The sequence below is a fragment of the Camponotus vicinus genome, unplaced genomic scaffold (genome assembly GCF_025532165.1).
Source record: "Camponotus vicinus isolate PSW18456_S1 unplaced genomic scaffold, iyCamVici1.0 SCAF_1, whole genome shotgun sequence".
In the NCBI taxonomy this organism is placed as follows: domain Eukaryota; kingdom Metazoa; phylum Arthropoda; class Insecta; order Hymenoptera; family Formicidae; genus Camponotus; species Camponotus vicinus.
Genome location: NW_028141945.1, coordinates 28418739 through 28435628, shown reverse-complemented (window position 1 = coordinate 28435628; position 16890 = coordinate 28418739). Strand labels below are relative to the sequence as shown.

At 29.5% G+C, this 16890-nt stretch overlaps 1 protein-coding gene and 1 long non-coding RNA gene across 2 annotated transcripts; one reads left to right on the top strand and one right to left on the bottom strand.

Moving 5' to 3' along the window:
• Nucleotides 1–2560: 2560 nt before the first annotated feature.
• LOC145971573 (vitellogenin-like) lies at nucleotides 2561–6617 on the bottom strand. Its single transcript, XM_083099441.1, has 3 exons — nucleotides 6481–6617; nucleotides 3394–4091; nucleotides 2561–3113 (listed from the first exon to the last, which is right to left on the bottom strand). The coding sequence occupies exons 1-3, from the start codon at nucleotides 6509–6511 to the stop codon at nucleotides 2871–2873; spliced, it is 972 nt and encodes a 323-aa protein (XP_082955567.1). The 5' UTR covers nucleotides 6512–6617; the 3' UTR covers nucleotides 2561–2870.
• Nucleotides 6618–12890: 6273 nt separating this feature from the next.
• On the top strand, nucleotides 12891–15829 carry LOC145974070 (uncharacterized). Its single transcript, XR_014439620.1, has 5 exons — nucleotides 12891–13102; nucleotides 13198–13391; nucleotides 14102–14380; nucleotides 15094–15282; nucleotides 15528–15829. It is a non-coding gene; the product is annotated as an uncharacterized LOC145974070 (long non-coding RNA).
• Nucleotides 15830–16890: the final 1061 nt, after the last annotated feature.

The following is a 16890-nucleotide window of genomic DNA, read 5'->3' as shown; positions in this document are numbered from 1 at the left end:
CCACCGCTTCGCCGCGCGCCTAATATAAGATTATAGTGGGACGACTCTCGCCACCGCGTCGCCGCGCGCTTCTACTCACGCAGATTGGCCGATATTCTTTATTTAATTTTTCGTTAATTATTGCGAATATCACAAAACAGTAGAAGTCCTTCCTTCTTAATTTGAGCCAATCTACCTCCTTACTTCGTGAGGGCGAAAATTTCACTGATACCCTGCATACAGTGTTGGCAAAAAGTTTCGCAACGGTTAAAAATCTTGGAAAATATTGATTTATTGGAAAAATGTTTCAAACAAAAAGAATAAGGCTTAAAAGAATCTATTAAAAGATGAAATCTATTTGACCTTAGTATGACCTTGAAAAGCCCGGTCATGGTCAACATAAAAATCTTAAATGGAAACCCCTATTTTTTATTATATATTCTTGTAGCTTAGCTCGAGAGCTTTCCAAAACGCTATAATAAAGTATTTTTTGATTGAGTATTTTTCGAGTTATGAGGCTTGAAATAATTTCTTAATTTTACATAAACCATAAAATATCTAATAAAATATTCATTTTTCAATTGTCTTACTTTAATACTTTTATGTAAAATAATAGGAGAAATCAATTGATGTAAAGAAAAAACATATCGTTTTTAAGAAAAAATATGTAATTGTTAATTGCAAATAACATATTTTTTCTTAGAAACAACTGTGTTTTCTTTATACCAATTGATTTCTCTCATTATTTTGTGCATAAAAGTATTCAGGTAAGATAATCGAAAAATAAATATTTTATCAGATATTTTATGGTTTATGTAAAATTAAGAAATTATTTCAAGCCTTATAACTCGAAAAATACTCAATGAAAAAATACTTTATTGTAGCGTTTTGGAAAGCTCTCGAGCTAAGCTACAAGAATATGTAATAAAAAATAGGGGTTTCCATTTAAGATTTTTATGTTGACCATGACCGGTCTTTTCAACGTCATACATAGATATCATCATCTAATAGATTTTTTAAGTCCTATTCTTTTTGTTTGAAACATTTTTTCAATAAATCAATATTTTCCAAGATTTTTAACCGTTGCGGAATTTTTTGCCAGCACTGTATACAGGGTTTCCCTGAATGGTCTGTACAAACTTTGTGAATAAGTTCCAGGGACCTAAACAAGCAGAAAATGTCTCATAAACATGGGGTCGGTCCCATAAACGCTTGCTTCTGGAGTTACGACGGTTCGAAGTTTTCCTGCAATAGCTGGAGAAATTATCACGTCAAATCGCATAGGTGTTACAAAACTGTGTTTATTTATTTCCTCGGTTTTGCCACGGACATAACAGGACAGTACACTTGCTATAGCAAATGCTCGAAATGGCCTCCGTTAGATTCCAAGGAAGCCTGCGCACGTCGCCGCATTGTCTGGCGAACCGTCCACTACTCTTCTTACAATTGCAAGCTTCTTTATATCAGAACATGCTCCTAATTTAACAGCAAATGTTTAACAGCGCTCATGTCCATAATAAATCTTAGGACGTATATCGTGTCTGCATCTGATACATGTATACATACATTCGTGTACGTATACATAATCTAAATGATAAATATGATATAAAAAGAGCTTTTCAATACTTTAATTTTCGGACACCATGTACAATAACAGACCTCTTGTCGCGTTGAAAGTTATAAACGTGAATAAACGTAAAGAAAAACGCAAAAAAGGCAAATTAAAGGTAAATAAAAAAGAGGTAAACAATTTAAATTTATATAGAATTTAATACAATTTAATACAATTAAAAAATAATATCACAAATGTATGTGTACACACACACACACACACACACACGCGGGGGGTGCAAGGGGGGCCTTCGGCCCCCACTCCCGCAGCCACCCCACCGGTAGGCAAGGTGGACCTCGCTTTACAACTTACAGCATATATCCATTGTGATTGAACTCTTCGGAATGCGTCCTCTACCGGCGGGGTGGTTGCGGGAGGGGGGCCGAAGGCCCCCCCTTGCACCCCCCGCGTGTGTGTGTGTGTGTCAATGTAAATATTTCTATGTAGAATGTATATGTACAACATATGTCTTGATTTCCACTCAAGAAGTACAGATTTAACGTACATAGTGTTCGAAAATTAAGTTCCATTTATAAAACTTCTTTTGTTAATAACTTTTTAATAAACAACGAGTGACGGCTAAAACCTCCTGCACGTTACTTAGGACAGTGACCTTGACAACATATGTCAAGGTCAAGGTTATTGGGGCTGGGTCCCCTATTTGGTATATTTACCGATAATTGTGCCATCTTTTAACAATAGATTATATTTATACATAATTTGCCGTAAGTATTTCTGTTTCCTTGAATATATATCTCTTTATGTAATATAAATTTTTTTGCAAAAGTCGCATTTATCTTAAATAAAATGAAAATTAGTTCTATAGAAGTATCGCTGCTTCTTGTTAAGCATTTCTCGTTTTTTACCAGCGTGTTATTACGTTTGCTACGAAAAGAATTATGTAATTTAATTTCATTTAAGATCCGTACGTAACGATACTTCTGCATCGTTTAACAATTCTTCAAGAAATATGCGTTAAACAATCTTTTATTATATTATCACGTTCGATATCTGTAGACTATTAATGCATTTGATGTAATATAATTTTATAATATAATTTTAATAATATAATTTAAAATATTTTTGATAATATAATTTTATGTACATTTACAAATATTTAATAATTAATAATAATTAATAATTGATGATATCTCGACGTCTAATCACAAAAAAACAGAAACGTTATTTTATAATAACATATTATTTATTAATTACTGATTAATATCTTATTTTATATATGATTTTCATATGTATTTTAATAGATGATTTCTTTTATTTTTTATGAATTTTTCATGTCTTCTGGGATAGTTTTCAGATTAGAGAAGGCGAATAAACTCGTTGAGACTGGGTTTTGTATCTCCGGCATTAATGATTGGGCAAGATCTATTCGCTTTAATTTTAGACTTATATTCTGGTGAGGTCGCATAATTCGTGATTTGTTTGCAGTTTTCATTACACCCTCCGATATTGTATAGGATACGAATTTTTCCTTTGAAATCGTAATGAGACTCGCAGAAGTAGTCTAAAACAAAAGGGAAAAGAAAGATACAATATAAGTCAAATATCTATATGGCAGCAAAAGGCATTATTTGTTAAAGTGTTTTTTTTTTAACTAAATCATTCAATTATGATACATTTCCAGAAATTTTATATTTTTAAAGTAAATTTTAGAATATTAAATAGTATTTTTTAAAAATTTGTAATAATAAATATTAAAAAAAAATTAATGACAGTTATATCTTAGTCTGTTCGCTTTATATTGAATACAGTTACATTCTATAATTATCTGTCAATCATCGTACCATATCCATGTAAAATTCTCCATCACCACGACTATAATCCTCATGATTTCCGAAAAAATATATTGTTCTTTGTGGACATTTCTTTGGCTCTCGCGTTTTTTCCACCCGAAGCCTTTCAACCATAAGATGTGCGAATTCATCGCTCGACAAAAATCCGATTTCGAAATTGTCATCTTTCTCAGCAGAATCGTCATCCTCCTCAGAATCCGGACCACCGCGAGTGATTTTAACATCGACCTCACAGTGACCCATCGTCGAATTTTCCATTATAATAAACCTGTTGCGATGTTCCTGCACCTCAAACCCGATATTCAATTGACTTACTATAACCTTAATCATATCAAGCCTCCATCTGGGAATCGATCTGTAGACCACCAAATTCTCGATACCTTTTGGATTAAATCTGATTTCAAAAGGTTCCTCACCCACAAATTTGTATCTTGTGGGCACAAAGTCTTTCGCGTTTGAACATCTACTGTCCTTCGGATCGGGACGTTTGATTCGCGAATTCTGGAAGTGACAGTTGAGAGTATCGTATCCCTTGGGTCGGCATTTGAGCTCAGTGGCAATTATGGAGCAGAAATTATCGTTCTCGTGAACAATATTGGCTAGGGACATATTTACAAGAACGTCATAGGTGCATTCCGGACCGTACATCGTCCATTTGGACTGTCGATCGTCAACGGTGACATTTGCGGCTGATAAAAGATAATTAGCGAAAATGTAAAATCACGGTTGATAAAAGCGATTGCAATTATTAGGTGAATTTTGATGTGTGAACATTATTATTATTTATTATTATTCATAGATAATAATATTGAATATTGCAAGAATCAAAAAAGAAAGAATTAATTAATATTTTAAAATTTAAAGGAGAAGATAGTGTGATTTTAAATATTTAAAAATAATTTTCTAGAGATATATATGTATACACACACACACACACACACACACACACACACACACACTTAAATAGCTAAATCTGCCAAGATCATGTATTGCAAATTATACGTTAATATTATACCGACAGAACTTTGACGACAACCGCGCATGATCTGCAATTTTAATTAATATCAACAGAAATGTAGGAAAAAATAAATATTTTTTGCGTCATGATATACTACAAAAATTTGAACAGAAATTCTAAGCATAAAAACAACAAATTTTAATGTTGCATAATATGTCAACAGAAATTAAATCAAAATTGAGGATAACATGATATTACATATTACTATATCGGTAAAATATTCCCACACAGCACATTATACTAAAAGATAACGAAAAGTTGTCTTTTTTAAGTTATCTTTTCGACAAAACAGATGTCTATAAAGACATCTTTTCGCTTTGTCGAAAAAGATGACATAAAAGGGACATAATGGTATGTGGCACGTGTTTCTTCGCTTGCCGCTACGCGGCGAGCCACTCTTAACTTATCTCGTATTTAAATTTATCACGAAATGTATATAAAGAATTAGTAATTAATATAAGATCTGAAGCATATTTTTACCTTTTACGAGCAGTAATGCCAGAAAGAGGATACTGCTCGCACGCATCAATCAGAGAGAGTCACATACGTGTGCTACGCAGAATGATGCATGTGAGCCGCATCCTTTCCCTGACATTACTGTTTATCAGTTTAATTTCTGACAAATGGAATTTAAAATAATTTATTTAATAATCTGGATTCCTTGTTGGGATTCAGAATATTAAACGGATTATTAGAAATTAGGTGGATAAATTGGAGAAATAGTCCATTTATTGCGTGTATTGAAGTATTCCTACTACCGAGTGTCGATAATCTATATAGAATGAATCAAGTCATCTTTTAGTCATCATATGGACAAGACTAAAAAGTCACTGAATTCGGGTCATGAGACGACTTTTAGCCATCTTTCCGTCGACTTAATGATGTCAGTAAAAGATGTCTGTGACAACAAAATGTCCAGTTTTAGTAGTACTTTTAGACTTGATGCTGTGTGGGTTGTCAGAAATCAAGCTTATTTGCAAGTGCAGGAATGCGCAGAAATATAAACGTACACTGCCATCTCAAAAGTAAACAATAAAAACACAGCACGATCTGTTGTCATAAAATAATGACAAAATTACAGCAATACCAAGAAATGTTATATATAATGTTATATAATATTACATCGAGTTATAATTCTTTCGTGTTTACTGTTATACATATCTATCTCATATTTAAGCTTTTGTTACGGGCAAATATAAAGACTGCAAAGTGTGACTAACAAAATTATAAATGTATGATATTTATTTCTATCAGCTTAATTTCTGATACAATTCCAATAGAAAATTCAGAATATTAAACTGATTATTAAAATTTAATAATTTTAATAATTATTTAACTGTACTCTCTTTCTCTCTCTCTGATCATATATATTTTATATAAAATATAATTGGGATAAACATGTTACATTACATATTACATTTATGACGAGAAAATTATTAACTAGCTACTAAATTAATAATTCAAGACTTTATCAATAATATTGTAATAGCTGTAATATTTAATTTATAATAGTCCTGCTACATTTTTGCTGTGGTTTATTGTTACAATCGATGGCATATTATGCTTGATTTTTGCTGTTTTCCTGCTGTTTCGGATATGATAGACCCTGCTCGATATTTGCATTTGTTCTCACATCGTAACAGTAAGTAGTGCTCAATTTTTATTGCATTTTTGCTTTCACACAGTGCCAGCAGCTCATGTTGATAGAAAATAAGTTATTTATAAAACGCAATGGATAAGAATTTGCTGTACAGTTATGATTTATTAGATCTGTTGTCATACTGCCAACATACTGGCATTTTATTATCTATTATATATATATATATATATATATATATATATATACACACACAAAATATAAAATAATTGAAGATATTGATATAAATAAGTGAAATGAGCACAAATAAAAATAACTCTTAAAATAAAAATATATATGTAAAAAAAGAAAGAGAAATAAATGAATTATAAATTTAAACTATTATTTTGCCTCCATTGGACAAAGCACAAACACATAGTAATTCAAGTTATAATGAATGTTAAAATGAATGTTAAGGACATACCTAGAAAAAATGGTAGAATTGTCACCAACATGACCGATATCTTTTCTTTGACTGATGCTTCTGTCTACTGTCCGTCTTCTCTTTATATGAGATGGATAACTTGATTCATGACCCGTCTCCTTGAAAATAATTTCGCAGTACCATTTCCGTCTAGATATCTACAGATTCTTCTACAGATATCTTTCATGTTAGTTATACGATATAGCGTTGCCTTATACTTAAGACAATTCCATAATCATAATCGTTTCATAAGTGCCAGCAAGGTTTAGATGTAATTGATAAATTTACTGTTCGTCATATCTTTATTGGAGTTCATTAACAATTTGCTCAGATATTTTCCATACATTAAAAAATATTTAATTATAATCTTTCATCGAGATAATAATCTCGAAATATCGTGATATCTTATCATAGATGAATAGGTAAATTTTAGGAGTTTATTATATATATTTTAAGAATCTCTCTTCTCTTTATTATAATTTACAGTAAATATTAAAATATTCTGTATAAATAAAATATAAATAAAAGAATATATTTAAGATAAACAGAATTGTTTTAATTATATTTTTTTTAAATTTTAATATATATGAATTATGTAGCAATAATTTTGAAATTGGTTTTTTGAATTGACGGTAATTACTCCTTTGCCATAATGTGTATAAAATCGAAACTTTAATCTTCTCGTGATGATTCCTTTTTTAACAATGATACTAATAATATTTTTGATATATGACTTAAAATATATAATATTAGATATCACGTTCCGTTTATGAAATGATATCTATATTTGGAAATATACAAAATATATACAATGGAAATATACAAAAGATATTAAAGAATATTATTATTTTTTTTGGACAATTTTTGATCAAGAAATTATGCTATAAATAAAATCATAAATAAAATGATAATTATTTTAATCATAAATCATAAATATTTTTGAAAGATTAATAATTTATAATATTATAATAAAAAAAATTACATGGTCTGACTACAAAGTAATTGATTTTTTATTTTTTTGCGTGAATGCCAACGTATGGCACTATTTTAAAACTTTAAATTTCTCTCAATTGTAAAAATTTCATTATCATCAAATGTATATGTCATGAAATATATCGATTGAAAGGGACAATAAAAATTTTATATCACTACGAAAATATAATGAAGTAAACAATATATATCAAGTACTATATAAAACTTGGGAAAAACACAATGCAAACGTATGAAATGTTGAAAGAGGTTTTCTGAAATGATTATGCCCGAGAGAAAATAGGCTTATATAATTATATAAAATCATATATAATTATTATTATAAGATCATATATATATATATATATATATATATATATATATATATAAGTATTATATGATCATATCAAGCGATGCGGCAGCGTCACAACGCCAAGTACATAAAAAACAGGATCCGAGCATTAAGAGTTGTTCTCGACGCGGCGCTACCAAGTAGCTTATCCGAAATTTCACGTCAAGTAAACTTTCGGTTTAGATATTTAATAAACTAAAGCCGTAATAAAAATCTAACGACACATTTATTATGTAATGTGAATATAAGCTTTCGATTGCAACCAGTTTGAATAAAATCGGTGCAGTCAATCCCGAGAAATAATGATCGCATATCAAAATTGTGACATTTTACATTACTTTATTTTCCTCTCGGATTTTCTTCAGTCTCACGTACGTATGCTCGCACGCACACAAGCAAAGTGAGTTTCTCCCTCAAGGGGCATTCACACCATGCATATACGATTATTGTTTCGATGTGCAAAATGCTTTAAGAAACAAAATCATATGTGTGCATGTGCGTGCATACGTGTGATATGTATATATATGTGTGTACGTACGTGTGAGAGATTTATTTATCGAACAGTAACAATTTTCAAAACTACCCCTTCGGAGTGGAATTTAATATCTTAGAAACGTAGCTGTAAAAATACGGAACTTCTGCTGTTAAATAAAATTAAAAAAGAAAAGTAATTTATAGTAACAATTTTCAAAAACCATCCTTTATAAAAGCAAATTTCAAAAATCACCCTTTGAGGATGAAAAACAATATCTGGAAAATGCGTCGCAGAAATACTTACGCCGTTAGTTAAGATTTCTTAAAAAGAATATTTTTACCATATAATAATAATTTTTAAAAACCACCCCTTGGGGTTGAAATCTAATATTTCAGAAACGGTGTATCACAAAAATATAAAACCTGTGCTGCAATTTATAGCTTGTAAAAAGACTAATTTACTGTATAATAGCAATTTTTAAAAACCACTCCTTGGAGATGAAATTTAATATTTCGGAAACGGTGTACTACAAAAATATAAAGTACATAAAAAGTATTCTACTTTGTATGCGACGGAACGTTTAATATTTATATATTTTTTTTGCAGAAAAGATATAAATTTTTACAAAAAGAAGTGATATCCCTCTAAAAATAACCTTACAAAGGTAAAAAAATACACCAGGTACATAAAAGTATTCCATCTTGTATGCAACAAAATGTTTAATAAAAAAAGTCCTTAAGAGGATGTCGGACCGTCCGATTTTACCGACAAAACGATTATTTTTTTCTGCACCGAAATTTTTTTATAGATCGTACGGAATAATAAATTCTTTTCTATGATTAAAGTACATATAGTAATATACACCGGAGCTATTGATTTTTTGTTAAAAACGAAAGAAAATTAGAAAATTATAGGTTTTTTATCGACTTCTGACGTCAGATCGTAATAATACTCTCTTAATATAAAAGTTTTACAGTTTGTGCGTGCAAAATAGAATCAGTCCGGGCTTGTAATTATATGAAGGAATATAGATGAACTTCTAGAAATAAGTTTAATAGTCGAATAAAAAAAATTTCGGTGCAGAAAATTTTTGTGCATATGTGTTTGTGTAAGATCGAGGCAAAAGAGTAAAACAGACCCGTAAATTAGTTGCCCGATGTCGTGATAGGAGCAGGGATGTAAGATCTCCGCAAGCAACATGCCACGCGTAGTGGAGAGGGTAACGGAGATGTGAGCGTAAGCGTACGTGTGAGTTCGGCGCTTCGGCGAGCTTCGGATAGAAGAAGAGGACAGAATACAGTTTTCTGTCTCTTTCTTACCAAGCAGGCAACGAAAGCGACGGGCGACGCGCGACGCGGGACGCTGCTCGCTCTTCGATATCTCAATATGTTTCTCTCTCACAGCTTTTCTTTATGTTTTATATTTTTGTTACAAATATATATAAATATGTACATACATAAACGTATAATATATTTATAATGTATATATTACATATATATACACACACATACACACACGTTTTGTAATATATTAAATATAATTAATTTTTTTATATATTTAAAATATGAAATTAAGAAAAATAATGAGTGCCGACTTTCCACACCACCCATGAGGTATCACCAATGGCGCGTTAGGTTTCTTATGTGGACCTTCGCCTGAAGCCCTATTATACCACATTGTTTTATAATATATTTTAGGAGGAAAAAAGGATAAAGGAAGAAAGTATGGGAAAGTAAAAATAAATACTCCCTGAATTATTTTTTGTTAGTTATTTAATAATTATGAAAATATTTAATATAATTTATAATTTAATAATAATAGTAATTTTTAATAATGGTCGGGCCTCCTCGGCCTCGGCCGCCTCTTCGGCCTCGTCCGCCTCCCCTGCCTCCATTATTTCGGGCGACGCCCCATCCGCCCCTGGTGCCCCTGGTGCCCTGGTTCCGCCGGGCATACCACCGGGCACGGGACTGGCCGCCTCCTCTTTTTTTTGGATTATTTTCTGAAAAAAATTAATAAATTATAATAATGCATATATATATATATATATATATAATTTAATAAAATATAATTTAAATATATAAAAAAATAATATACTATTTTGCTGCTGCGGCGGCTGCGACGGCTGCGGCGGCTGCTGATGCATCAATTGTTGCTGATGCATTTTGTGTTAAATTTAACATGTCCCAATTTATTCACTCTAATTTTAATGTTAATTTAACAGAAGGCAAATATGTAAATAAATAACACAAGTAATATGTAAAAATTAACACAAAAATGTAACATTTGAACGTTATTGTGTTGTTTTAACTCTTAGAAACGGTGAATATTAACTCAATGCAGAAAAGTCAAAATAACACAACGACAATATGTTACATTAACATAAGAGTATGTTAAAAATTTAACACAAAAATTTCTACACAAGAAAAATCTACAGAAATACAAAATGTTTTTTACCGTGTACAAATATATAATGATTTACTTACGAGCCATTATGTTGACGTTCAGTCCAAATCCGTTTATCGCCGTCCTTTCGTGTACTGAGAATGAGGCACACTCGGCATTTGTTCATTTGTTTATATACGTGCCTTGTGAAACCTTGGTGTTCAAGAGACTATCACGATCCCGATTGTGAGTTATTATTTAAAATTTCTATATATCTTTATCCTTTTGACCCTTTATCTTCTTTTATTCACTCTTCTTTAATTCTTTGTTTCTGCCTATTTTTTATTTCATAAAAATGTGTGATAAATTAAAAAAAAATCTAAGCGAAGCTTTTCAGAGTATTGGCTCAATGATGAGCGAATTAAATGTTGAATACGCAAAGTATCTTTTGATGAGAGCTTGTATCATTGTACAATATGTAATAAAAATATTTCGTGCAATACACATGTTTTGAGACATGCGAATTCTGTGAGTCATAAAAATAATATTAAAGAAAATACTTCATCTTTAAATACTGATAATAACAATTCAGATAAAAAAACATCAGAAAAATGTAAATTTAAAGAACAATGGCTAGATATTGAATTATTTAAGCCATGGCTACGCAAAGTGTCACATGACGTAAATTTATTTTTTTGTTTATTTTGTGATAAATCCATAGTTGCTGATTTGTCGAAAATTTATCGTCACGCAGAAAGCACATATAAAAATATGTAAAATTAAAACAGAAACAAAGAATACGAACGAAAATGTAAACGTAGTAGATGATTCACTTTTGTCGTTTGAAGAGCGAAAGAAAATAGCAGAAATTCGGTATGCTGCATTAATTGCTGATAAAAATATTTTGCATCAAACTGCAAAAGAAATCCTCAGTTTTTTTCAACATATAGGAGAAGATCCTAATGTGTTAAAAAGCATGAGCATGAGCCGAACAAAATGTAAAAACATTATTACAAATGTTTTGTACCCGGTCGAAACAGATCGTGTCGTCAATAAGCTTCAAAATACAAAATTTACAATTTTTATTGACGAAACATCTGATGTAACAAATAATAAATGGATGACTTTTCTTGTTCGATACGTTGATCCAGAGACATTAGATATTCACTCACAATTAGTTAAATTAATCGATATTGATGCCAAAGATTCAAGCGCAGAAAAGTTGTTTGAGGCATTTAAATGTGAAATGTGGAAATTACAGATACCGTTTTTAAATATCGTAGCCTTATCATGCGATAATGCATCTGTTATGACAGAAAAACATTTATCGTTTAAAAAAAATTGGAAGAAATATGTCCACATTTATTAACATTTTCATGCCCATGCCATTCTTTTGCATTAGCAGCGCATGCTGCTTGTTCTAAAATGCCTGCATATTGCGAGAAATTTCTAAAAAAAATTGCTACTTATCTCAATAGCAGTCCAAAACGTACGGCTATTTTTCGGGAATTTTGTGAGTGTTTCCAAGAAACAAATCGCAAAATATTGAAATTATGTGATACACGCTGGCTTTCGCACTATTTATGCATCGAAAGGCTTCTTGAATCTTGGGATACAATTAAATATTTTCTTACTGAAATGGTTGTAAGTGCAAAAACAAATTCTGGAGAATATCTATTGTCTATGATGGACAACGTAGAGATGAAAGCTTATTTCCTGTTTTTAAAATACGTTTTAAATTTCTTTAATGCATTTAATGCATTCTTTCAAGCATTAGAAACAAGGATTCATTTATTACATCCAAAATCTAGAAACTTTCTTTTCCAAATCTGTCGAAATTTTTTAAAAGAAAAATATTTAAAACCATTTTCTACAAATATTATATTCTCACTAAAAGAAAATCAAAAAGTTATAAATGAAATTATTTTGGGATCAGAATGTGAAGAATATCTAAACGAATTAACACTTAAAGGTCACATAAACATAGTTAGAATTGTTCAAGAGAACTGTTTAACATTTTATGTGACTGCTGCGGAAGAAATTCGTAAAAGATTACCTATAAATAACATGTTTTTATCAAAGTTACAAGTTTTTCGAGCATACATAACTTTATTTGATAATAATAGAGAAACATCATTCAATGATGTTTCTTTTATAGCTAAAACTATTGGCGGTTTTGATGAAAATCCTCTATAAAAAAAGTCATGTAGACGTGAGAAGTTTGCGTTTCGAGTCGATATGTATCGCCTGTATTGTTGCCTTTTTACCGCGTATGTGATTGGCGGTCGATGCTTTCGTGAGAGAGAGGTGTGAATGTAATCGCTGAAAGTTCGGTGACAGTTTAATGACATTTCGTGAGCGGGGTTATTATAATATTAAATATCGAGAGAGAGGATCCGGCATTCTAATTAATATAAGTCGACGCGTCATAAAATATAAAAGTATATTGCTTGCAACATTTTACTATCAAGCAGATGTCGGCTTGCAAATCCTTTCAATTTCTGCTACGTTTTTAATATTATAATACATATTTCAGGTTATTAAGAAGAAAGAATTAATAACAACAAAAAATAAAGAAACAGAAATAGAATAAAAAGGAAGATAAAGAAAAGATTTTTATCGAGAAGAAAAAGGAGCTAAGAGAGAAAGAAAGAGCTAGAGAGAGAGAGAGAGAGAGAGAGAGAGAGAGAAGATACATAACAGATAAAGAGAAGATTCACTGACAAAAAAGTATGTATACAGCGCTGATTTGATTATTAAAGTAGTATTAATATTCGAAGACGATACATTAATATTTCCATATTTTAAAAGTATATTGTTTGTACAACATTTTACTGCGAAGCAGATGTCGGCTTGCACACTTTTTTAATTTTTGCTTCGGCTTGAAATATTGAATACCAACAATAGTCGCCGCGCAATTAATACGGCGCTGACTTTATTATTAAAGGAGTATTAATATTTAAAGGCTAGCGATAAATTAATTATAGATAAAAAAGCTATAAAGCATTTAAAGCGTTTGAAGTTCACGTATAACCCGCTGTATAAATCGCGCGGCGACATTGGTCAGTATTTAATAATTAAATACGTGGCAGAAATTAAAAGAGTGTGTAAGTCGACATCTGCTTGACAGTAAAATGTTGTCCAAACGATATACATTTGAAAAATGCAAAAGATGAATTTATCGCTCGCCTTTAAATATTAATACTTTTTTAATAATTCTTTAAATATTGAACACCGACAATTGTCGCCGTGTGGTTTATACGGCGCTGACTTGACGATTAAAGAAGTATTAATATTTAATGGCGAGCAATAAATTAATCGTTTTCATATTTAAAAATTGTATTGTTTGGACAACATTTTGCTGCCAAGCAGATGTCTTCCTGCAAATTCTTAATATTATATTATTAATAAATAAATAATAAATAAATAATATATTTCAGGTTATAAATAGTTAAAAAATAAGAAGAAACAATTAATAACAACAAAAAATAAAGGAATAGAAATAGAATAAAAAGAAGATAAAGAGAAGATTTTTATCGAGAAGAAAAAGGAGCTAAGAGAGAAAGAAAGAGCTAGAGAGCGAGAGAGAGAGAGAGAGAGAGAGAGAGAGAGAGAGAGAGAGAGAGAGAGAGAGAGAGAGAGAGAGAGAGAGAGAGAGAGAGAGAGAGCGAGGGAGAGAAGATACATAACAGATAAAGAGAAGATCCACTGACAAAAAAGTATGTATACGGCGCTGATTTGATTATTAAAGTAGTATTAATATTCGAAGATGAACGATAAATTAATATTTTCCATATTTCAAAAGTATATTGTTTGTACAACATTTTGCTGCGAAGCAGATGTCGGCTTGCACACTTTTTCAATTTTTGCCTCGTCTTGAAATATTGAATACCGACAATAGTCGCCGCGCAATTAATACGGCGCTGATTTTATTATTAAAGGAGTATTAATAAAAGGCTAGCGATAAATTAATTATAGATAAAAAAGCTATAAAGCATTTAAAGCATTTGAAGTTTACGTAAAGTTCATGTATAAACCGCGCGGCGACATTGGTCAGTATTTAATAATTAAATACGTGGCAGAAATTAAAAGACTGTGCAAGCCGACATCTGCTTGGCAGCAAAATGTTGTCCAAATGATATACATTTAAAAAATGTAAAATATTAATTTATCGCTCGCCTTTAAATATTAATACTCTTTTAATAATTCTTTAAATATTGAACACCGACAATTGTTGCCGCGTGTGGTTTATACAGCGCTGACTTGACGATTAAAGGAGTATTAATATTTAATGGCGAGCGAGATAAATTAATCTTTTTCATATTTAAAAATTATATTGTTTGGACAACATTTTGCTGCCAAGCAGATGTCTTCCTGCAAATTCTTAATATTATTATTAATAAAGAAATAATAAATAAATAATATATTTCAGGTTATAAATAGTTAAAAAATAAGAAGAAACAATTAAAAACAACAAAAAATAAAAAAAGAGAAATAGAATAAAGAAGAAAATAAAGAAAAGATTTTCATCGAGAAAAAAAGGGGCAAAGAGTGGGAGAGAAAGATATAGAGAAAGTGAGAAGATACATAACCGATAGAGAGAAAATACACAGATAAAAAAGTATGTTATTGACTTGATTATTAAAGCAGTACTAATATTTAAAATTGAGCGATAAATTAATCTTTTCTATATTTCAAAAGTATATATATATATATATATATATATATATATATATATATATATAATTACATATATATATATATATATGTATATATATTATAAGTATTCATTTACGCATTGTACGTATAAATATGTATCACTTTATTTTATTATACAAAATCTAATAAATAAGTAATTTATTACAGCTAATAGAAAAGCCTAAAGAAGAGGGGTTAAAAACAATTAAAAGAAAAAAAATAAGAAAGAGAAATAAAAAAGATATAGAAAAAAGAAGATTTTCATCAAGAGAAGAAGATAGAGAGTGGGAGATTGAGTTAGAAGGGGGGGGAGAGAGAGAGAGAGAGAGAGAGAGAGAGAGAGAGAGAGAGAGAGACAAGATATAAAGAAAAGAATAAATATCCTTTATTTATATCTTTTTTTATACCAAAATTCATATAGTTTGTTTCAAATAATTATTTAAATTTTATATATGTATAAAAATGTATTATTCTGCTTTTATATATATTACATTTATCAATATATATATTATCAAATTTAAGTTTATTTAGATTCAGTTAAAAATAAAGTTTTTTTAATTTTCTGTTATTATACTAAAATCGATTTTAATATTATTAAATTACAATTAACTTAATAATTTAATTGTTGGATTAATTACAATTGATTCTAATTTAAATTTTTAGATTAAAATTTATTTTATTATAAATTATTATATTAAAGTTTTAATTTTAAATTATATTGAAATTAGTTGTGATTAAATTTATTGTTAAATTAATTAGTTTTGATTGTTATAATTATTTAATTAAAATTAATTTAAATTATAAACAATTAGATTTAAAAATTTTTAAATTAAATTAAATTAAAAAATTGAAAAATATAAAAGCAAAAAAATAAATTAAAAAATAATAAAAAGTAAATAAAATAAAAATATTAAGATTAAAATTTAAAAAAAATTATAAAACTAGATGTAATTAAAATTGTTTGGTTGAAATTAAATTAATTTTTTACCAAAATTGAATTTTATTTGATATAAAATTGAATGGCGATTTGACATTACTTGAATTGAAGTTGGTTGTGACTTGGATTATTGGACTGAAATTAATTGTAATTTGGATTATTAGATTGAAAATAAACTTGAATTGAAATTGGTTGTGAGTAGTTATTGATTTGAAATTATTATTGAATTGAAATTTGACTTGTGAATTGAAATTGGTTGTTACTTGGATTGTTGGACTGAAATGAATTGAAATTTGATTTGTGAATTGAAATTGGTTGTTACTTTGATTGTTGACTGAAATTGATGATTTGAATTATTAGCGATTGAAATTTGATTGAATTAAAATTAATTGTGATTTGGATTAGTGGATTAAAATTGATTTTGAGGCTTGGATTGTTGGATTGAAGTTTGACTTAAATTGAAATTGATTATGATTTGGATTGTTAATTTGAAATTGATTGTGATTTAGATTTTTTATTAGATTAAAATTTGACTTAAATTGATGTTAGTTTTAACTTGATTCAAATTAGTTGTGATTTAAATTATTAAATTAA

Coding starts and splice junctions, on each gene's coding strand:
- LOC145971573 (XM_083099441.1), bottom strand. CDS start 6,511: ATGTTGGTGACAATTCTACCATTTTTTCTAG. Junction 4,092..6,480: donor AATTCTACCATTTTTTCTAG/GTATGTCCTTAA, acceptor ATCTTTTATCAG/CCGCAAATGTCACCGTTGAC. Junction 3,114..3,393: donor GAGAATTTTACATGGATATG/GTACGATGATTG, acceptor CTTTTGTTTTAG/ACTACTTCTGCGAGTCTCAT.